Source organism: Zingiber officinale, chromosome 2B, assembly GCF_018446385.1.
Source record: "Zingiber officinale cultivar Zhangliang chromosome 2B, Zo_v1.1, whole genome shotgun sequence".
NCBI lineage: Eukaryota > Viridiplantae > Streptophyta > Magnoliopsida > Zingiberales > Zingiberaceae > Zingiber > Zingiber officinale.
Window position 1 is genome coordinate 113,061,845 of NC_055989.1, and position 25,028 is coordinate 113,086,872.

The window sequence follows — 25,028 nt, forward strand, 5'->3', positions numbered from 1 at the left end:
TGTTTCCGAGAGACGAGAAGCCAAAGCGGAAGTTTGCTTGAGAATGCCGGAAAATGGGTTCGAGTGAACCCTATTCCAGATGATCGAAATCATTCAAATGAGCAGAACTAGAACAGAAGACTCAAAGAAAAAGTCAACTGTAAGTTGATTGTGCTCCGGGCGCCAGGACTGGGTCTTGGTGCTCCGACCGGGTCTGAGTGCCCTGACCGCCCAAACTGAGGGCACCCTGCAAGCACCTTGGTCGCGGGCTCAACCAACCCAGTCCAAGCGCTCAGACTGGGTTTGGGCGCCTGGATCATAAAAGTTATCAAAATGCTAGATGTCACGATCCATTGCGACGGGGATAAAATTTTATCCCCTCCAGGCACCTGGAACCCTTTCAAGCACTTGGAACCCTTTCAGGCGTCCCGATTAGGACTATAAATACAGCCCTGATCCCAGAAGGTAGACAAAAATACTTGTAATTGATTCCATTTAAGTTTGGCTTTGTAATTGTGAGCTTTGACTGTTGTAAGAGGCTTCTCCGTCCGAAGGAGACTTTAGTGAGCTTTAATTTCCTTGGATTAGCAATCCGCTTATTACAAACCAAGTAATTCCTTTTGTGTTTCTGTCTTTAGTTACTTCTTATTTCTTTTTATGCAAGTATCTATTTTAATAAAGTTGTAAAGTTCGAAAAATCTTCATTTTATTTGCAGTGCTATTCACACCCTCTAGCCAACCTCCAAGGGACCAACACTTATCATATTTAAATGCACAAAACAAGACACCAATATGTCACCTCTAATCTATAATGAACTATAAAAAAAGATAGTGCATTAACAAATAAAATATATAAATTTAAGATTGAGACAATAAATAGACAACTAATTGAGTTACAAGATTTGCAAATTTACAAATTAAAACTAAATTTACTCACATAAAAAATATTACCATATATAAAGATAAAATATCATATTTTTGTTATATTAAGATAAGAAAACTTACCCATCATCAAAAATCAAAGTCCTCATTATCATCCTCATCGTTGTCGTCGTCATCATCGTCGTCGTCATCATCATCAGTCTCAAAATTAGATTCTTTATCGTCATCCTCATGAATTTCAATTGCATCCTTGTCTATTACTATATTGCTGGGATCTCGTAACATTGGAGTATTATATTCCTCAGTCTAGAAGGTGTTCACAACTTCCTCTTGTTGATATGCTATATTTTCCCAACGTTCCTTAATTTTTTTCGATGCTTTCGTTTTATAAATAACCCACCAATCAATTTTGTCACATTTCAAATTAAAATATGAAGCATAAAAAAACTTAAATCGCTTGTTGTGCCAACACAAATGGTTCATATTTCTTATACAATTTTTTATAATTTATTTCAACTAAATTAAATTATGGATGCACCTCCATCTTTTTAATAGGTGACACATAAATAAAGCAACTTGCAATTTTGGCCTAGAGTAATTTACCTCTATAATTTCATTTAGCAAATCATAAAAATTATTTCTTACACCTCTACATTGGATGATTAAACACAAAAACCTCACTATTCCTTGTAGTTTTTCTCATTCCATATTCTTGAGTATGAAAATTATATCCATTTATAAAATATGCTAGTTAAGTTTGTACCATTGATTTTGGATCCCATGACTGGATTAGCAGTTCTTGCTCAATGTGAACTTGATTATCATGAATCTAAAGTCAAATAAATATGTTTAAAAGTCAAGATATGCATAAAAAAATCTATAGTCTACTTACATATTTTTTGAACCATGGTACAAATTCTTCATCATAGAAGTGATCAAACTCATGTGTCAAAAGATTAGAATATAAGTTTTAAAAAATTCTATCATATAAAAAAAATTATAACACAAATAATTTATGATATAAGAAATACATAAAATAACAAATTTATACTAACTCAAAATATAGCATTACTTCTAGACAGTTTAGTAAAATATATGTGTGGGTTGTTCGTTATTTCTTGACCAGTTAAGTATCTACGCGTATATGGTCCACTTGGTCGACCAAAATAATTACAAATTAAAAATGACTTCAAATTGGATTCAATAGGACCTTCATCATTTCTTCCCACTTTCCGCCTTTTGCACTAAACATGAGGTTCAAAATAATATGATACAAAAGTTATTACGTTCTTAATAGTTTATGCATTAACAATAGATGCTTCAACACATGCCTTATTTTTTACTTTTTTTTCCAAATGATATAGAAATCTAATTGTAATAAAATAAAATGCATTAGAAAATAATATATAATTAAATTAGTCATTTTATATACATTGATAACGAAGTATAGAAGATGAAAATTTACCACAGGACCTCCAACTTTGGTCTCATATGGCAAATGAATTAAAAGATATTTCATAGAATCGGAAATTGATAGTGGAAATATCCTTTCTAAATTAAACAAAATGATTGAAATGTCTCTCTTCTCTATGTGTGAATGTCTCAACATTATCGATCAAATATCATGAAGGACAATGCTTACTTTCGTAATGCCACCTCATACAAAATTTGATAGGAGTTCCTGAAAGCAATAGGGATTAACTTTTTTTATGAATATATGATAGTCATGACTTTTCAAACCAATTAATTTGTATTCATTCATATCAACATATCTCCCAAGATTAGAGACATAATTATCATGAAATCTTAATGATTTCAATCATTCACAAACAATCCATCTTTAATCCTTATTCAATTATAAACTGCCTTTGACTTGGTCCCCTACTACTTTTATCGAAATCAAGAGTAAGTCTTTTATAAAGGAGTCACATATCTTTTCTTGCATTCAGATTGTCTTTCTTTTTTCTAGTGATATCCATAACTATATTTATCAAATTATCAAAAATATTTTTCTCAATATACATTTACATTAAGATTATGATAAATCAAATGACTCTTCCAATATGGTAAATTCTAAAACATAATCCGTTTAATTCATTTACATACTTTCATATTCATATATTGTACCATGTGACTCTTCAATAATAAATGTCAAGTTAAGTACTCTATACCAAACTTATTCACCTATCAATTTTAATTGCGGAGGTGTTCTTTCAATTCTATTCTTAGTGACTTCTTCTTTATTTCTTCTAAATTTATGTGATAAAAATTATCTATGACAATTAAAATAACTCGGTTGTTTCTCATATTTCAATCTGATTGACTTTGATCTCTCTATACATATTAGACATCCTAAGATCCCAGTGGTATTCCATCCCGATAACACATTGTATGCTAAAAAGTCATTTATGACCCAAAGAAGTACAACCTTCATTATAAACATCTGATTAGTATGAACATCATATATAGGAAAACCTTCATCCTATAGTTGTTTCAGCTCTGCAATCAGTGGTTGCATGTAAATATCTATTAACTTCTTTGAATTTTACGGGACAAGTACGATCAATGTTAAAAATATATATGGTATTTTCATGCACACATCAGGTGAAAAATTATACGGAGTTAAGATAACTAACCAATAAGAATAAGATCATTCTTATTTGCTAAATGGAGCAAATCTATTAACACAAAAAACCTAACCTAATGTTTCGAGTCTCTTTCGGAAACTCAAGATATGTTCTATCAAAATATTTTCACGCCTCTACATTTGATGGATGACATATTAGCTTCTCTTTTATTTCATGATTTACATGTCAAGTCATGTGTTCAGTAGTGACCTTTGATGCATAAAGCCTTTGTAACCTAGGAGTTAAAGATAAATAAAATATTTGTCTGTATGATTTATGCCGCTGATTATAGCCCGACCTCCTGATACTCTTGTACCTACATTGATTATATAATTTATGAAAATCTATATTTTTATCATCTCCCCAATATATCATACAACCATCTCTATACATATCAATTTTTTTCATTAGAAGATCTAATTCTTTCATAAGTTTTTTCCTACTGTATAAATCATTGGGCATTATGTGATCACACGGCAATAGCTCTCCAATAACTTGAAAAAAATCATTAAAACAATCTTCAAACACATTATACTCTACATTGACATTCAACAGTGTTGTTATTAAAGATAATTTAGTGTCTATTACAACCAGCCCACACAAGTTCATTTGCAACACTTCCTAAAATTGAAGATATGATTCCTTATTTACATTTTCATCAACACCTAATACTTTTACCTCCTCCAAAGGTGATGCATAACTATTAAACATTTGTTTAGATGCTGGAGGAAAACCAAAACCTTGTAGCGCTCGGTTTGGGAATAAAATTCTGACCCCCTGCATCAATTACCATTCTCTGATGTGGATTTAATTGATTATAATAACTCTGATCCCCACTAACTGAGACTTATATGTTTCATCCATACTCCTTATTAGATATGAACGGTTCACTATGACATGTCAAATTATAATAATTCGGAGTAAAACCAAATTTACAAAGATGTTATAAAACTTTATCACACTAAATTTTTTTTCCATTATAACACTTTTTATATAGACACCTTAACTTGTTCTCATCCATAAACTCAATATTACTACAATAAATCCAAATTTGTTCCAACGTAATAATAAATTCATCAGTTAAATCTCAATGTACAGATAAGTTTTTTTTTATACATCTAACTCCTTTCTTTCTATATTTTTCCTATTTCCAAATTAAAATTATTAAAATATTAACTCTGATCTACTAAAAATAAAAGCTAACATAAACCTGTTAGGGTCGAAATGTGCTAGGGGGGGGTGAATAGCTCGTCGCACTTGATTGCTTGCTTCGTTGTTATTGATAGGCAGCGAAATAAGACTACGAAGCATTCTACAATGCTAACACGAGGATTTACTTGGTATCCACCTGAAAAAGAGGTGACTAATCTAAGGATCCACATACGACGCTCACTCCACTAATAAAATACTCCTTCTTGGTCACTACCGGAGGTGGAGAAACCTCGTACAAGACTCACACACGCATACAACTCAAAACAAGAAGAAATACAAACACAAACCTTACAAGGTTTACAACACTTATACTCTCTGCTTGTTTGGTAATGCCTCTTGATGCTTGGGAATGCAACTGCACTTCACTCCAAGACCCTTCAAGAACTGGCGTGTGACACTGAGCTCGGTGGAGAAGAATCGCTGAGAGTGGAGTCGAAGAACTACGGAGGAAAACGCTCGCCAACGGTTATAACCTACGCAATGGTCGGATCCCAATCGATTAAATGGTTCTCAATCGATTGGGGAGGCTTTGAATCGATCGGCTGATCGATTCAAAGTGCCTCTGTGCTCTCTGGAAATAGCCTGAATTGATCACCCAATCGATTCAGCTTCTGTGCGCGATTTCCAGTTCCCCAATCGATCGGTCGATCGATTGGAGGTGCCCAATCGATCTGCTGATTGATTGGGATCGCTTCTGTGCGCGTGATATAAGCTCTCAATCGATCAATCGATCGATTAGGCCACTGCTTATTGCAGCACAGCCCCAATCGATCGACTGATCGATTGAACCCCTGTTCAATCGATCGACTGATCGATTGAACCCCTGTTCAATCGATCAGTTGATCAATTGGTCTTCTTTTGACTTTCTTAAACCAAATCTAGAGTCCCCAATTCCAACATCTGATCAACCGTGACTTGTTGGAACATCATACCTAGCATCCGGTCAACCTTGACCTGCTAGGACTCCTTCACCAAGTGTCCGGTCAATCCTTTTGATCCACTTGGGCTTTTTCCATGTACCAAGTGTCCAGTCGATCCCTTGACCTACTTGGACTTACCGTCTCGTGCCAAGTGTCCAGTTCTCCATGATCCACTTGGACTTCAACCAGATATCCAGTCACCCTTGAACCATCTGGATTTCCTCGTGGCAAGTATCCGGTCAACCCTTTGACCTACTTGGACTTTCCAACACCAGATGTCCAATCAACCTTGACCCACCTGGATTTCCACGTGTCTGGCTTCACTCACCAGGTCTTTTCCATCTGCCTAGCTTCACTCACTAGGACTTCTTATCTGCCTGGCTTCACTCACCAAGACTTTCACCTAACTTCACTCACTAGGATTTTCACCGGGCTTCACTCACCAAGATTTTCCCACTGTCCGGCTTCACTCACCGAAGCTTTCACCTGTCTGGCTTCACTCACCATGACTTTCCAACTGTCTGATTTCACTCACCATGACTTTCCAACTGCCTAGCTTCACTCACTAGGTCTTTCACCTGGCTTCACTCACCAGGATTTCCAACTGCCTAACCTCCAGTTAAGACTTTCCTAGTCAAGTATCTAGTCAACCCTTTGACCTACTTGACTCTTCTTCACATCTAATTGGTCAACCTTGAACAGAGGGGAATTGTATTTGTTGGTTGCTATTGGGAATATCGTACCGGTTCCCCTGTACAAAAATTTTATACAAGTCCTGAACCATTCCTAACAACCTATTGTGTTCTTTAGAAATTAAATTTGGAATCGCAAACGGAACTTAACATTATTGATTTCAAATTCAACTTATCTGTTCTTAGTTGTTTAGACTTGGATCGCAAACGATGTTTAATATTATTGATCCAAATCCACCCATGTTACAAGTTCGATTAAATATTAATTTCAAAGATTGGCTTTCAGGTTAAACATGGCGAGGCACTAGGTCTTCTTGGGTATGGGAGCATCCACCACTTCCTAAATAAAGTCTTTCAACGAAATTTAATATTTAATTTTCTTATAGTAACCCTAGGTTTAACCAAAAAGAACAATCGAATCACAAATTTGAAAAAATAAAATAAATACAAAATCAAAAACATAAATTCGATTACTTAGCTTCATTAGCCTCTTGTATTTGGTATTTCAAGATCTAAATAAAAGGATGAACTAGTTATGATGCGGAAACTAATAACTAGTTATACCTTTTATAGCTTATAGACCTCACGATCTTCTGCCATATTCCTCTTCTTATCTCAAACGTCGTGTGGGCGACGATATATCGAGATGAGAATCCACCCAAGCTTCCTTCTTATTCAGGTAAGTTTCGGTCAATCAACAAACTCCTTGAGATGAAGAGCTTCGGCCACCAACCAAGCTCCAAGAGATGCAAAGAAACAAATCCTCCTTTCTCTACTTCTTCTCCAAATAAAATCCGGCCACCAAGAGTCTTCTAGAGAGTTGATGCCGCCGACGAAAGAAAAAGAAAAGGACGAGAGGATGAGGACCGACCACCACAAGGAAGAGAAGAGAGGAAATAATAGATGTATTGTTATGAGGTGAGACACCTCTACCCTATCTTTTATATTACTTGGTCTTGGCAAATAAGAAAAGTTTAATAAATAAAATTTCCTTATATTCCTTGCCAATGTTTAAGAAGGAAAATTTAATTAAAAATTTCCTTTTCAACCCTTAATGGCATGCCACCTCGTTGTCCTCCAAAAAAGGAAAGTTTTAATTAAAACTTCCTAATTTGTTTCCGGATTTTTTTTAAAAATAAAATTTTCTCTTTTAAAAATTCCCTTCATGGTTGGTTATAAAATGAAACTTTTATAAATTAAAATCTCTCTATTAAAACATGTGGATGATTACAATAAGAAAAGTTTTCTCTAAAATTAAAATCTTCCTTTCAATCTACAAATAAGCAAAGATATCAAATCTTTCTCTTAATCTTTTGTAGAAAGCTATAAAAGGAAAGATTTAATTTTAAAACTCTCTTTTAAAATCATGAGGATGGTTACAAAAAAGGAAAGTTTTATCAAAAATTAAAATCTTCCTTTTATCTACAAATAAGGAAAGATATCAAACCTTTCTCTTAATCATTTGTAGAAAGCTATAATAGGAAAGATTTAAATTTTAAATTCTCTTTTAAAACCATCAGGACGGTTTCAAAAAAGGAAAGTTTTATCAAAAATTTAAATCTTTCTTTTAACTACAAATAAGGAAAGATATTAAACTTTTCTCTTAATCGTTTGTAGAAAACTATAAAAGGAAAGATTTAAATTTTAAACTCTCTTTTAAAACCATGGCTTCCACATAAGGAAAGATTTTAAAATAAACTCCTTTTATTTTTATGTGGCCGACCACCTAAGCTTGGGCTCCAAGCTAGGGCCGGCCACCACTTGGTCCATCCAAGGCTTATCTTGGTCAGCCCTTGCTTGGGCTCCAAGCTTAGCTTGGCCGACCACCTAAGGATGGGTAAAAAGGTGGGTATATGACTTTATAAATAAGAGACTACGACAGGGATCGAGATGAGAAATTGGTTTTGGTCTCCCGATGAACTTGAGCTTCCTGTGTTCGCCCCGAACACCCAACTCGAGTTCATCAATAATATCTCATTCCACTAAAGAGTTATTATTGAACTACCGCACCAATCCCATATTAATATATGGGCTCCTTCTTATCATGAGTGTGTTAGTCTCCCTGTGTTTAAGATATAGAATGCTCACTAATTAAATGAGTTACTGATAACTCACTTAATTAATATCTAGCTCCAAGAGTAGTACCACTCAACCTTATAGTCATGTTGGACTAAGTCCACCTGCAAGGTTTACATGACAATCCTTATGAGCTCCTCTTGGAGATATTATCAACCTAGATTACTAGGACACAGTTTTATTCTATAATCAACAACACACCATATAAATAATATCATTTCCTAACTTATCGGGCCTATTGATTTATTGAATTAAATCACACCCTTTGATAAATTAAAGAAATAAATATTGAGTATATGTGTTTTTTATTATATCATGATTAAGAGCACACACTTCCATAATAACAAAGGTCTTGTTCTTTTATGCAGTCAGTATAAAAAGAACTTTCCTTAAATGGTTCTGGTCAATACACTCAGAGTGTACTAGTGTAATTTTATAGTTAAGATAAATTAATACCAAATTACACTACGACTATTCCAATGGTTTGTTCCTTTCCATCTTAGTCGTGAGCTACTTTTTGTAATTTATAAGGAACTGATAACATGATCTTCTATGTGTGACACCACACACCATGTTATCTATAATATAAATTAATTGAACAAATACACTTAGCATGTAAATGTAGACATATGACCAATGTGATTCTTTATTTTAAAATAAATGTTTACAAAAAGCTAGACTTTTAGTATACACTCTAACAGTACCAACAATCTCCCCAAATGGATGATTGCATCTACAATCTCCATGTATTGTCAAACATTGAAACCCAAACATCTAGACTCAGGCATGAGCCAACTCAAGCCTAGTCAACCTTGTCAACCTTGATCCAGGGGATATTGCACCAACAATCTTCCCCTTTTGATGTTTGTCAATACCTTTAAGTTAGGCTAATCTCATAGCCTCAACTTCCTTTCATGCCAAAGTATGAATGAGGGTTTCCTTCATTCTCCCCCTTTCCTAGAGGGCAAACTCCCTCTTTAGGTAATGAATGCCTAACTTAAACCCTACATTCTCTCCCTATTAGCACACATCAAAAAGAACTCTCCCCCTGAAGAGTTACTCACCATTGTTCATAACTTGTACAAATATTTGTACAAGCATAGAACTGTTAGTTGCTACTCAGAATACCATCCTAGTTCCCTTGTACAAATATTTGTACAAGCATAGAACTATCCTAGCTACCTATGTGTTCTACTAATGTTAAATTTGGATTGCAAACGATGCTTAACATTATTAATCCAAATTTTTCCTTTAGAAGTTAAACTTGAATTGGGAACGAAACTTAACATTCTTACTTCAAGTTCAACCGATGTGATCTTCCTAAGTTAAACCATATTACAGAAGTTATCAAATATCTATTTCTAAGATCGGCTTCCAGGTTAAACATGGCGAGGCACTAGACCTTCTTGGGTATAAGATCATCCACCACTTCCTAAACAAAGCCTCACGAAGAAATTGGATATTTACCTTCTTACAGTAAACTAGGTTTAACTATAGAGATCTCAATAGAAACACATTATCGAAACATGAAATCAAAAAATAAAATCGATAATAAAAACGATAACTTAAAAAAAATGATAACCTCTTGTGTTTGGTTTTACAAGATCTATACAAAAAGGATGCACTAGTTATAATGCGGAAACTTATAACTAGTTATACCTTTCGCAGCATATAGATCTCTTGATCTTCTATTATATTCCTCTACTTCTCTTGGGCGTCGTGTGAGCGACAATCTTCCAAGAGGAAATCCACCCGAGCCTTCTCTTCTATCTTCCAAGTTTCGGCCACCAACAACCTCCATAGGATGATGAGTTTCGGCCACCAACCAATATCCAAGGGATGTTAGGAAACAATGCATCCTTTCTCTACTCCTCCTTCAAGCAAAACCCGGCCAACCGCCAAGCTCCAAGAGATGATGCCACCGGCCACCAAAGAGAAAGAGAAGAAGGGTTGGCCACAAGGAATAAGAGAGGAAAAATAATAGATGTGTTCTTGGGTGAGGCACCCCTTCCTTCTCTTTTATATTCCTTGGTCTTGGAAAATAAGGAAAGTTTTAAACATAATTAAAACTTCCTTATATTCCTTGCCAATGACTAAAAAGTAAAGTTTTAAAACAAAAAAAATTAAAACTTCCTTTTCTTCTTGTCATGGCCGGTCACCCCTTTAAATCCAAACAAGGAAAGTTTTAAACATGAAATTAAAACTTCCTTATTTGTTTCCAGTAAGAAGTTTTAATTAAAAATTTTTTTCTTTAAATCCCTTCAAGGTTGGTTATAAAAGGAAAATTTTATAAATTAAAATCTCTCTTTTAAAACATGTGGATGGTTACAAAAAGAAAAATTTTATCAAAAATTAAAATCTTTCTCTTAACTGCAAATAAGGAAAGATATCAAATCTTTCTCTTAATCCTTTGTAGAAAGATTTTAAAATTTTGAAACTCTCTTTTAAAACCATGGCTTCCACAAAAGGAAAGATTTCAAAATTTAAAACTCCCTTTTGATTTCAATATGGTCGGCCACCCTTGCTTGGGCTCCAAGCTAGGGCCGGCCACCAAGAGGTGGGTAAGAAAGTGGGTTTTAGTGGATATAAGACTTTATAAATAAGATGCTACAATAGGGACCGAGAGGAGGAATTGGTTTTGGTCTCCCGATGAGCTTGAGTTTCCCGTGTTCACCCCGAACACCCAACTCAAGTTCATCAATAATATCTCATTCCACTAAGGAGTTATTATTGCACTACTGCACCAATCTCATATTACTATATGGGCTCCTTCTTATCATGAGTGTGTTAGTCTCCATGTGTTTAAGATATTGAATGTCCACTAAGTAAATGAGTTACTGACAACTCACTTAATTAATATCTAGCTCCAAGAGTAGTACCACTCAACCTTATCGTCATGTCGGATTAAGTCCACCTGCAGGGTTTACAAGATAATCCTTATGAGCTCCTCAAGGGGACATCATCAACCTAGATTACTAGGACACAGTTTCATTTTATAATTAACAACACACCATATACATAATATCATTTCCCAACTTATCAGGCCTATTGATTTAATGAGATAAATCACACCCTTTGATAAATTAAAGAAATAAATATTAAGTATATGTGCTTGTTATTATATCATGATTAAGAGTACACACTTTCATAATAACAGAGGTATTGCTCTTTTATATAGTCAATATAAAAAGAAACTACCTCAAATAATCCTGCTCAATATACTCATAGTGTACTAGTGTAATTTATTAGTCAAGATAAATTAATACATAATTACACTACAACCACTCCAATGGTTTGCCTCATTCCATCTTGGTCGTGAGCAACTGTTTATAATTTATAAGGAACTGATAACATGAACTTCTATGTGTCTCCTCACACCATGTTATCTACAATATAAATTAAATAGACAACTATACTTAGTATAAATGTAGACATTTGACCAATGTGATTCTTATTTTAAAATAAATGTTTACAAAAAACTAAACTTTTAGTATACACTCTAACACGAACAACGTTAAATGATCGTGTAGCTTGGTTTGCATTTCTTGTCTTGTATTTAGATTAGCTTTTTACTTGTTTGTTTGTATTTCTGCTGCACACTAACCATTGTAGGAAGCGACGATTTGGGTGAGACGCTATTCACCCCCCTCTAGCCAACGTCAAAGTTCCAACACTGTTCGCAGAACCTACCTCTGAATTGATTGCCCAATCAATCCAGGAGAGAGTGGATCGATCAGCTGATTAATTCTGTGAGCTACTGCTCACGAGAAATACTTCCCAATCGATCAGCTGATCGATTGGAGCTCTGATTTCTTGAAATAAAATTTCAGCGAAATTCAGAAACTCCTCAAAAATTTTATAAAGTTTTAAAAATCATGAAAATTGTTATAGACATTATTTAGGGTATATACTATCATGGAAAAATAGTTTTCTATAAAAATACTTCCTATTTTCAAAGATCGACACAAACTTGAAAACTTGTAAAAACTTTAGTGTTTTCTTCTAGTTTGTGTCTAACTTTTCAATGATGATTACTATCAAAAGATAGTCTTCACCAAGGTTTTCCAAAGTATATTTAAAATCATTTTGAAAACCAATATCCAACCATATTCTTTTGGGCTCAATGCACATGACTTGTACATTAACTTTCCCAATGATTGAAAAATACATAAGTATGTGTTTTGATGAACCTAAAACTCAAAAAGAATGCACTAAATCAACATCTTGAATTTTGTTCATCATCCTAACATCTCACTTGTATCTAATGTGTACTAAAAATACATACAAGTCATCTTATAGTTCTTTATGAGATGTAAAGTTTGGTTTTACCCTAAACTAGGGATCATGCATATCTATCTAGGCATTTTGAAAGTTATGGACATCCACCTAGGATGTTACTTGATAGTAAATGTCATTGTCCTTAATTGCAAGGAAATTAAAATAATGCATGATGATTTCTATGGCATACATCAAAATGAAAATAATTTTCAAAAGAAAATATACTATAGTTATATGATGTATGTATGACATACCATGGTATTTTTGTTATTTTTCATAATAAGCATGAATACAAAATATGATGTCATGGCATGTGATAGGCAAACAAAGCATGCCAATTAGCATAAATAAAATATACCTAGATTATCTATCTAAGTGTCCTTAAATCCTTACCTAAACCTAAAAGTAATTCTAGATTGCCCACATTTTCTTAAGAAAATGTCAAAACCCAACTTGGCATTTCTTTTGCACTTGATCAATTTGTGCCAGTATAAATTACATCAAGTTTCTCAAATAATGACACATTTTACTCTTACAAAGAGTAAACAAATTAAATTAAGGGTTAAATTTGCCCTTAATCATTTAAGAAAATGTCAAAATCTCAACTTGGCATTTCTTGTGCTTTTCTTATTTGTGCCAATTAAAATTAAATTCAATTCCTCAAAGCTTGGCACATTTTACTCTTTCAAATAGTAAATGATAATCCATTTCATTTTCAAAGGTTAACAATAACCTTGAAAATGCTCTCCGAGTGTCAACTTCATTAAGGTTGGGTTAACTACCCTTCCAATTTGAGTTGACATTCTCTAACCCATCTAAGGGGTAGAGAAGATGCTCCTAGGAACCCAACACCTATTGGTGCTCCTTGAATGCTCTAAGTATTCATTAGGGATGACTTCCTTAGATACCTTCCTAATGACCTTGTTAGGTTTTCTTAGAAGCCTTGGTCACCTTCTCTAGGTCAACTCTAGGGATAGCTTCCCTTGTGACCTTCTTAGTGACTTTGTTAGACTTCTTAGAAGTCTTAGTCACTTTTGTAGTTGAAAAGATACTCCTAGGGATAACTTCCCTTATATTCTTGACTTGACACCTAGACCTAGGGTTGGTTCCATAGCTATATGGAACCTTATGATAAGATATTACATCCTTCTTAGCCTTGGGTAATTGTATCCCAAACCTCTATGGCCATTGGATGACCTTTGTGCTCCTAAACCTAGATTATGCTCATTTTGCCAATTTAGAATATTTTTCATCCTTTTTAGGGTCTTTTTCATTTTATCAAGTCTTGACCTCAAGACTTGATTTTCTTTTCATAAATCCCTAGTTTTGGATTTTTCTTTTTATCCTTGAGCATTTTTATTTTTTAGCTTATACATAAGGTCCTTAGTGTTATTTCCAAGTTTATTTAACTTGCTAGCCTTAGGGGTGGTTTTAGCATGATAGGCTACATAGTTTTCCTTAAGTTTATCATGCTTCCTATTTTCATGGTAAATAGCGTTAAAATTATATAGGCTATAACTAGCATGTTTTTTACCATTACTCAAAGGGATAGGCTCAATAAATGATACCTTGGGTTTTACCTTGGAAGCTCCCCCTTGACTTGAGCTTCCTCCCTTGACTTTGACATCTTTCCTCTACTTAGGACATTGACTCCGATAATGTCCTTTTTGATGAAACAAGAAGCACACAATATGCTTCTTGCTCTTCTTTGTTGTGGGGGTGGTCTCCTTGGGCTTCTCCTTGCCCTTAAGTGCCACTTGGACCTTCTTCTTGGCCAATTTATGACACTTACTCCTGTTATGCCCATGTTCCCTATACTTAAAATATATAATATGATTTTTATTTTTAATTGAAATAATTATACCTTCATGTGTAGGGCTGGCACTTTCTTCTTCTTCTTCGCTTGACCTGGAAGTAGAAGCTTCTCCTTCTTCTTGATCCGGTGTCAATGACGGTCGCTCCCCCTCACTCCTAGAGGTGGAGACTTCTTCATCTTCATCTTGTACATGGATCAAAGAGTATGCTCCTTCTTTGCCCTTTTCGTTGCATTTTGTTGAAGATGAAGCTTCTTGGACCTCTTAGTCTTGATCCAATGAGCCGCCCTCTTTGGATTCTTCATGATTTGGTACAGTAGATGAGACTTCATGAATCTTTGCCAATTTGCTCCAAAGCTCTTTGGCATCCTTGAATTCTCCAACTTGTGACAAAATATTGCTTGGCAATAAATTGACCAATAGCTTGGTCACTTTATCATTTGCCTCACTCCTTTGAATTTTCTCTTGGCTCCACTTGCTCCTCTTAAGAGTTTTGTCCTTTGAATTTGTTGGAGCTTCAAAGTCTTTCATTAGAGCAAACCATTGCTCTATCTCCATCATCAAGAAATTTTTGATTCTTGATTTCCAAGAATCGAAGCTCGTCATTGTGAATGGTGGAGGCACCTTCGTGTCGAATCCGAGTCCATCTCGGAATTCCATTTGAAGTTGAACTTTTGTTGAAGTCTTTGACTTTATGGATTTTGCTCCAACTTCTTCACCCTCTATCTTTGTTGCCCCTTCCGACGATGATTCCGGTGAAGAGTGACCTCACTCTAATACTATTTGTTAGGGTCGAAATGTGCTGGGGGGTGAATAGCTCGTCGCGCTTGATTGCTTGCTTCATTGTTGTTGATAGGCAGCAGAATAAGACTATGAAGCACTCTACAATGCTAACACGAGGATTTACTTGGTATCCACCTCAAAAAGAGGTGACTAATTCAAGGATCCACACACGACGCTCACTCCACTAATAAAATACTCCTTCTCGGTAACTATTAGAGGTGGAGAAACCTTGTACAAGACTCACACACACGCATACAACTCAAAACAAGAAGAAATACAAACACAAACCTTACAAGGTTTACAACACTTATGCTCTCTTCTTGTTTGGGAATGCCTCTTTATGCTTGGGAATGCAACTACACTTCACTCCAAGACCCTTCAAGAACTGGTGTGTGTCACTGAGCTCGGTGGAGAAGAATCGTTGAGAGTGGAGTCGAAGAACTACAGAGGAAAACGCTCGCCAACGGTTATAACCTGCGCAACGGTCGGATCCCAATCGATTGAATGACTCTCAATCAATTGGGGAGGCTTTGAATCGATTGGCCGATCGATTCAGAGCGACTCTATGCTCTCTGGAAATAGCCTGAATCGATTGCCCGATCAATTCATCTTCTGTGCGTGATTTCCAGTTCCCCAATCGATCGACCGATCGATTGGAGGTGCCCAATCGATCGGCTGATCAATTGGGAATGCTTCTGTGTGCGCGATATAAGCTCCCAATCGATTGGTCGATCGATTGGGCCACTGCTTGTTGCAGCACAACCCCAATCGATCGGTTGATCGATTGAACCCCTGTTCAATCGATCAGTTGATCGATTGGTCTCCCTTTGACTTGCTTAAACCAAGTCTAGGGTCCCCAATTTCAACATCTGATCAATCATGATCTGTTGGAACATTATACCTAGCATCCGGTCAACCTTGACCTGCTAAGACTCCTTCACCAAGTGTTCGATCAATCCCTTTGATCCACTTGAACTTTTTCTTTGTTCCAAGTGTCCGGTCGATTCCTTGACCTACTTGGACTTACCGTCTCGTGCCAAGTGTCTGGTCCTCCATGACCCACTTGGACTTTAACCAAATGTTCGGTCACCCTTGACCCATCTGGATTTCCTCGTGCCAAGTATCCGGTCAACCCTTTGACCTACTTGGACTTTCCAACACTAGATGTCCGGTCAACCTTGACCCACCTGGACTTTCCAACACCAGATGTCCGGTCAACCTTGATCCACCTGGACTTCCACGTGTCTGGCTTCACTCACCAGGTCTTTCCATCTACCTAGCTTCACTCACTAGGACTTCCCATCTGCCTGACTTCACTCACCAGGACTTTCACCTAGCTTCACTCACTAGGGTTTTCACCTGACTTCACTCACTAGGATTTTCCCACTGTCCGGCTTCACTCACCGGGACTTTCACCTGTCTAGCTTCACTCACTAGGACTTTCCAACTGCCTAGGTTCACTCACTAGGTCTTTCACTTGGCTTCACTCACCAGGACTTCCAACTGCCTAACCTCCAGTTAGGACTTTCCCAGTCAAGTATCTAGTCAACCCTTTGACCTACTTGACTCTTCTTCATATCTAATTGGTCAACCTTGACCAGAGGGGAATTGTATCAACAATCTCCCTAGATGGACGATTGCATTTGCAATCTCCATATATTGTCAAACATTGAAACTCAAACATCTAGACTCAGGCATGAACCAACTTAAGTCTAGTCAACCTGGTCAACCTTGACCCAGGGGATATTGCACCAACAAAACCTTATCAACAACAATAACATCCATTATCAATAAATAACTATTGTTGTAGATGTACCTAAAACTTGTGAACAAAGACGAGTGCCTCCAACTACTTTAAGTCCACACCAAATAGAGATCTGCACAAACAACATTATGAAGTTAAAAATCAAATATCAGGGTGCATAAATAATTATTTTTAGTGAACTAAATGAATTTCACAAAAAATAGGGTTGTACGGGACCACCCGAATAGTGCTTAGCTTGAGGTCGGTTGAGCTCGTGGCCAAGGATGAGCTCGCAAACAGGCGAGCTCACAACCAGTTAAGCTCACAACTAGTCAAACTTGTAGTTGGGTTGAGCTCATGATCAATCAAACTCGTAGTTGGGGATGAGCTCACGGTCGGACAAGCTCACGATTAGGGTTGAGCTCAAGGCTAGGGAGGAAGGTCGTGGCCAGCATCGTGGTCAGGCTGCGGCGATGCTCGAGAATGCAGCTACCTTGCCACTAGCCTGGGAAGGTGCTCGAGGTTGCGGCTAGCCTCATAGCCAACCTGCGGTGCCACTCGAGCTCGTGGCCATCCTCGCCACTAGGTTGTGGCAACGGTTGAGGTTGTCATGGCCAACTTTGCTACTAGGCTCTGATACCACTTGTTAAGACATGTATGAGCTAGAGGAAGGTGAATAGCTCACTTTGCTTATTTGAACTTATATGATAGTGGAAAACTTGAAGCAAAACTCTCAATTAGTAGCACTTTCAATTTTACTTGGTATCTACCTCCTTGAAATAACTAATCCAAGTGTCCACTCCTCACATTCATAGCTTTATGATAATGCCTCATTCTTGGAAACTTTCTAGAGGCAGAGAAGCCTTGTACAATAATGCAAACACAAAATACTATCAAGAGCGATTTTAGGATTTACAATGAGGAACCTTGCTCTACTTGTTCTTTTCTTACTTTGGATTGCCTCTTGGTGGATGGAAATGCAACAACACTTTGCTCTAAAACTCCCAAGAAATGGCTACTCAAAAACATTACGAAACCCCCTTTTCTAGGGTTTCTCTTGGGTTGAAAAACGCCTCACAATCAATTGGGTTTACCCTCAATCGATTGTCATGTAGGATCCGACCATTCAAACCTATAGAACAACTCTTTTTTGCCCGAGCAATCGATTGGTTAGCCTTTAATTGATTGTTCCAATCGATTTCGAGGCTTTCTGTTCTCTCATGAAAATGTCTCGAATAGATTAGCCCAATCAATTGGTGAAGCCTGAATCGATTCAAAAACCTTCTATTTGCGACGAAAATAGTGCCTAATCAATTACCTTAATTGATTGTTGATTGATTGCTATAATTGATTATGGTTGGTTCTGTTGTCATGAAATAGGATCCCAATAGATTGGTGATCCACACTAATTAATTGGAGCTGCTCAATCGATTAAGTCAATCAATTCAAATAGTAAAACCTGAAAGTTCAGGTTTAGGGTCTGTAAATTGATTCTAAATCCTAACAATCAATTATTAATCCTAATTTCAACATTTCAAAGGCTAAAATTACATCTTACATAATATTCGATCGACTTCAACCTAACAGAAATTTTATTGCTCGACATTCAATTATCCGTGACCTATTGGGACTTTCCATTACCTAGTATCCGGTCAATCTTGACATGTCAGAACTTCTTCACCAACTGTCCAGTCCTCCTTGATCCACTTAGATATTGGACTTCCGATCACCAAGTGTGATCACCCTTTAACTCACTTGGATTTTTTTTACCAACCTTCTTGTTGGACTTTTCCTTACCTAATCTTTAATTAGGACTAGTCACTCTGTAAATTTCTCACCTGCCTAACCTCTAGTTAGGACTTCCCGTTACTTAACCCCTCGTTAGGACTTTTTATTGTCTAACCTCTAGTTAAGGTTTTCCCTTGTCTAACCTGAGTTATGACTTTTTGTTGCCTTACCTCTAGTTAGGGTTTTCCTTTGTCTAACTTCAGTTAGAACTTTCCTAGTCAAGTATTTTGTCCTCCCTTAACCTACTTGACTTTTCTTTCACACATTGTCAAACATTGAAACTCAATTTCGGATCAACCTGAGCTTAGTCAAACCAATCAACCTTGATTTGAGGACGATTGCACCAACATTATTTAACCGGGTATTCAGGTTAGGTATGAGTAGGATTCTATTAGACTCGTCTCCACACATGATTACTCCGAATATTCATACCTGATTATCCAATTATTTAATCAGGTTTAAAAATTCATTCATTCATTCAAATTAGATATTAGATCATCTATCATATTTCAAGGAAATTACCATGCCTATCTAGTCATCAATTTCTTTTAAAAAATATCTAAGTGATTAATTAGATGCACATAAATATCAAACATTTAATATGAAGATTAAGGGGTGCTTGGTTGGATGATATGATAGTGGAGAATGAGAAAGGATGAAAAATTAATATTTAGTTTGGGGAATTGATGGTGAATCCTACAAATTCAATCCCCCAAATAACTATTACTTAACAAAATGAGGAGAATAAAAACTTCTCCATTTTTATCATTTTCATTCTCCTTCCCTTCTAGAAACCAACATCCCCTAAGTGTTGTTTATCATTATTAAACAAATAGATGACATATTTGATGACTAATGTTGCTACTTAATATATATTTTTTATAATGTCATCCGCCTTGTATTCCACCAACTCATCATCACCACTATATTGGCGTAGACTAAAATATTATTAATCGAGCTTAAATTATCTTTAGTTGATTGACTTATGACCAAGTTTACTTCTAATGAGTATTATTAATAAATATTTTTAATTTACTAGTCAACCCAAATTTCAACTGGTAAATCATCAATAAAAAAATACCGATTAAACCTAATTTTACCTTTAAAAAAAATATAAAATATAAGTAAATTCAATTTTGCCCAATAAAAAATTAAAATTAACTTTAACCTGCAAAAAAATAAATTTATCAACTAAACCTAAATTTAAGATATAAAAATTTAAAATTATTAGCCAGATTTAACTTTGACAATTAATAATTAAATATTATTGGCTAAATATAAAAATTTTTAATATTATCAATTAAATTTAACTTCTATCGGTCAATTTAACTTTGACTTGTAAATTTATTTTGGAAGAAAAAAATTAATCTCGTCTTTTTCAATAGTGTCATATTGCTTGAAATTGATTTTATAGAAGAATTTAAAATCGTAACTCTATTAGGTCTCTCTATATATATATAAATAAATAAATAAAGAGTATTTAATAGGAAAATAAGGAAAGTGATATTTTACTATAGTAAAAAGATAAATTTTGATCTTGTAAAAGTTAATCCAATATTATTAAATTAAATAAATAATAAAAGTAATAAATTTATTTTAATAAGAACTCATTTTTTTTAATAATTTATAAACTTAAAAATAAAATACCTATTACCTATGCTTTTTTTTTTAAAGAATTATACTCTTGTGTAAACAATCATTTTCTATCACATATAAATCAAATTTAAATGGTGAAATTAATTGACTAAAATTGGATATACTATTATTATTTTAAACTAAGTGAGTAAAATGAAAATAGATTACTATGAAATTAGAATGAAATATTAAAAGATAAATTTTAAGTTGTTTTTGTAGTTTGCATGATTGTCGTGAGTTCTTAACAAAATTATAAATGAATCAAAATTTATAAATAAGTTTGATATATTCCATTTCACTTGTTATTATTTATATATAATATGCATAAACAAAGTTTATAAATCATACTCACCAATCCTACTCTTGTCAAACTTATAAATAAATTTTAAAATAATAAAGAATGTTTAAAATAAATAAATAATTTTATAATATCAAACTCATAAACTAAACTAACCAAGTAATCAAACGAGCACAAATTAAAAGATCCATAACATATAAACAAATCAACTCAAGTTAAACTCAAACCAATCTCACAAAACATGAGCAATCATTTTAACAACTAACTTGATTAATTTTAAGTTCACCTTAGTTTAACTTAATTATTTTATTAAATAATCTTAAATAACCTAAAATCAAATTTGACTTAGATCAACTTCCGCTCAATATCACAATTCACCCAATTTCAACCCCAAAGATTTTTAATCCACTCTTCAAAAAGATTTTATCCTAATAAATTCTAGATAACTCCATAACTCTTTATAATTTTGTTATCACCCTTTCAGCTAATAATTTATACCATCGAATCAAATTAATTCCAACTATCTATTCCTATAAATATCTTAAATTAAATTTTCTTTTATTTTTTTTAATATGGGTGTCTAGCAAGTTAGTGGCGTCATTGTTAGCCTTAATAAATTTTATAAAATAAATTATTAATAACAGAAAGAAAACACGGAATAGATATATAAAAAAATGATAGGCCATAAAAAATAAAATTATGGATCATAAATATATATCTATATCTGACCATTCCTTGAAATTTTATTTCTATATATATATATATATATATATATATATATATATATATATATATCATTGCTCTATAAGAAAATATAAGTTATATTTTAAATTTATCTAGTAAATAAATCAAAAGAAAAAATTATTTATTTTTAAAATTAATTACATAAAATTCAAACATTTGAATTATATAAAAAAATATTTCTATTTCTTTTAGCCAGTACATCAAAATTAGTACACCAGATCGTTTGCCCTAAGATTCCCGTGTCCTCATGTCTCCTTACCGATTGGGTGATCATGATATCCTTGTAATGTGCACTACATCCTTAAGATATGATCTATCCCGTCCGATCGACGAAGGGACACGGAGACATGAAAATCTTAGGACAAAGGATCTGAACTCTAAAATTAGGGATGAACATTCGATTAATTTGATCCATAAATTAATTAAAAATTAATATTGACTAACTGAATTGAATCAAAATTTTATTAAAATTAAATTAATCGAATTAAATTAAAAATTGATTATTTTAATTAACACTTAATTAATCAAATTTATTTTAAAATTTATATTAAATTAATTACGAAACTAATTTGTAAAATAGCCTATCAACCTTAAGAGCATCTACAGTCATAGATATTCTCAAAGAGCTCCTCCAATGCCACATCAACACCATGTCAAAAGTAAAAATCCCTCCATTTCTCTCCACTATAAAAAAAAACTTTCAACAACTTCTTCATGGGGGTCCCACATTTTTTCATTATATATGATCCGGTGATAAGGACGGGGGACCCTCATTGGCGGAAAGTCAACGACATATGGAGGTCAAAGGTCAAGAGATGCAACCCTGAGACACGACCGACCGGACTGAGAGAGCCGACCGGCATCGACCGACCGTAATGAGATGGTCGACCGGCGGGAATCCCCCGAGCCAAATGAAAGACAACCCGACTAGGGATCGAGTTTCCGATGCTCAAGGTATAAAGGTTTCAGGGCCAAGCGGGATGTCCGTTCGGCCGGGGCATAAGGCAATAAAGACAGTCAGGAGCAATCTCATCCGAGCATACAACCGAGGCAGAGTGATATGCCCGCCGAGCGGCCGAACCACTCGGCCCGGAACAGACAAGAAGCGCCAGAGGACAAAGGAGACAGGGGATAACATCATCCTCGAGATGTCTGCCGCCGACAAACAGCAGAGTTAGCTGCCGAGCCGTACACAGGATCATACGGTGGAAGCTTCCACCGTCACATCCGGGATATGCTCGGACGATTGTGAAATGGCGCCAGAGGTACTTTTCTGACAGGGGCTCGTTAAGGTATGTTTGGGGAAGCGTGCACGCATAGAGAAGCGTGCCCACGCCTCCCCGGGGTCTTATATAAGGACCCCAGACGTCGACAAAGGTATGCACAAATCTTTACTGTAGCCACAGTTACGCTGCCTCTCTCGTTGTCTGACTTGAGCGTCGGAGGGCCGTCGCCGGGAAACCCCTCCTGGCTCGGCTTCTTTGCAGGTTCGCCGGAGATCTACACCAACCGTCGGAGACAGCGGAGCGTGCCACATCCCCAGCGTCCGTCGACTCAGCGCTCGGACAGGATTAAATTGGCGTCGTCTGTGGGAACGCACTTGAATCCGAGTCTAGAAGATGGAAGAAGCTGGACGTCAACTTCTGGCCACGCTCTCTCCTGAGGAGCTCGAAGCACTCATCCAAGCGCGAGCAGCAAAAATAGTGGAGCAGCAGCAGAAAGCTCAAGCCGAGCGGGCAGCGCAGCAGGCGACATCAACGTCAAGAGGTCGAGCGCCGCCCGAAGAGCGACCAGAGCAGCTCTCAATATGGGGGCAAAATAAGGGACCGACCGACACTTAGATGGGGGCGCCGCCCGCACCGATACCTTTTCATCGGGCTCTGTTCCAGACGCCCTCGGAGGTCGCGCAAGCTAATCAGGACAAAGGTTCTTCATCAGATGAAGCACCCGTCCGGGACGTCAGAAAAGGAAAAGCGCCCCGAACGGATGCGTCACCTGAGCGGATCAACCGGCAGTTCTCAGATGCCATCTTGTGGGATCCACTGCCGAAACATTATGTGCCCCCTGCGATCGGGGAATACAACGGGACAACCGACCTAGATGACCATCTGGGTAAGTTCGACAGCACTGCTACTCTACATCAGTACACAGATGGTGTGAAGTACCGGGTGTTCCTCACCACCCTCTCGGGATCGGCGCATCGGTGGTTCCGGAGGTTGCCGGACGGGTCTATCACGAGTTTCAAGGAATTCCGAACGACGTTCCTCCATCATTTTATGAGCAGCAGGCGCCACCAAAAAATCAGCGTCAATCTGTTCGCCATCAAGCAAGGCACGAGGGAGTCGCTCCGAGCGTACATCCAGCGCTTCAACTAGGTGGCCATGGACATTCCGACGGTCACCTCGGAAACAATGATGAACGCGTTCACGCAAGGGCTCGTGGACGGTGATTTCTTCCGCTCGCTGATCCGGAAGCCGCCTCGGGATTACGACCACATGTTGCATAAGGCCAACGAGTACATCAATGTGGAAGAAGCCCAGACGGTGAGAAGAAAGGAAGCCCTAAGTAACCAACCAGCTTCCGCCGAGCGGAAGTAGCCTGTCAGTCATCAGCCCCCCAGAGGACCGCAAGCTGAAGCCGCCCGTCCTCATCAGCACACTCGGCCGCACGCAGTCCAACAGGTCACGGCTGATCGGCCCAAGCCCAAGGGGAAGGTATGGACCCCAATGTTTTGTTCACTCCATCAGTCAACTACTCACAACACCTGCGACTGTCAGAGCCTCCCCCCATCGCTCATCCTGCGCCAAGGAGCTACCACTGCCGATCACCTTCACCAGACCGGCGTCATCGACAACGAAGCCCCATTCAAAGGATAGAAAGGAGATCCCCCGAGCGGCATCATCGCTAGCAGGCCGGGGCCCACCATCGGGCGTCGCATGAACGACCTCAACCATCTGCTCGGGAGGAGGAGAACAGGGACAATGCATCTCGAGGCGAGATCAACATCATCGTCGGAGGCCCGACCGGCGGAGACTCCAATAGAGCCAGAAAGGCACATGCAAGACAGCTGAGGATCCACGCGGTCGGCTGCAGCCAGGAGAGGGCAAGCGAGCCTGAGATCAGCTTCGGGCCTAGGGACCTCGAGGGAGTCGAAGTCCCGCACAATGACGCCCTGACCATTTGAGCGGTAATAGTCAACTATACTATTCACCGTATTTTTATTGACACAGACAGTTCGGTCAACATAATATTCAGGAAGGCCTTCGACCAACTACAAATCGATTGAGCTGAACTACTGCCGATGACAACCCCCCTCTACGGGTTCACCAGGAACGAAGTCTTGTCGGTCGGCCAGGTCCGGCTAGCTATCTCGTTGGGCGAGGAGCCGCTCAGAAGGACAAGGACCACCACCTTCATCGTGGTTGATGCTCCTTCTGCATACAACGTTATCTTGGGACGACCGGCGCTCAACGAGTTCCGGGCGGTCGTCTCTACCTTTTTCCAGAAGATCAAGTTCCAGGTGGAAGATCAAGTAGGGGAGGTGCAAGGAGACCAA

At 37.0% G+C, this 25,028-nt stretch overlaps 1 protein-coding gene across 1 annotated transcript; it reads right to left on the reverse strand.

Annotated features, from left to right (window-relative positions):
• Positions 1–990: 990 nt before the first annotated feature.
• On the reverse strand, positions 991–24,426 carry LOC122048585 (aspartic acid-rich protein-like). Its single transcript, XM_042610136.1, has 2 exons — positions 24,232–24,426; positions 991–1,167 (listed from the first exon to the last, which is right to left on the reverse strand). The coding sequence occupies exons 1-2, from the start codon at positions 24,424–24,426 to the stop codon at positions 991–993; spliced, it is 372 nt and encodes a 123-aa protein (XP_042466070.1).
• Positions 24,427–25,028: the final 602 nt, after the last annotated feature.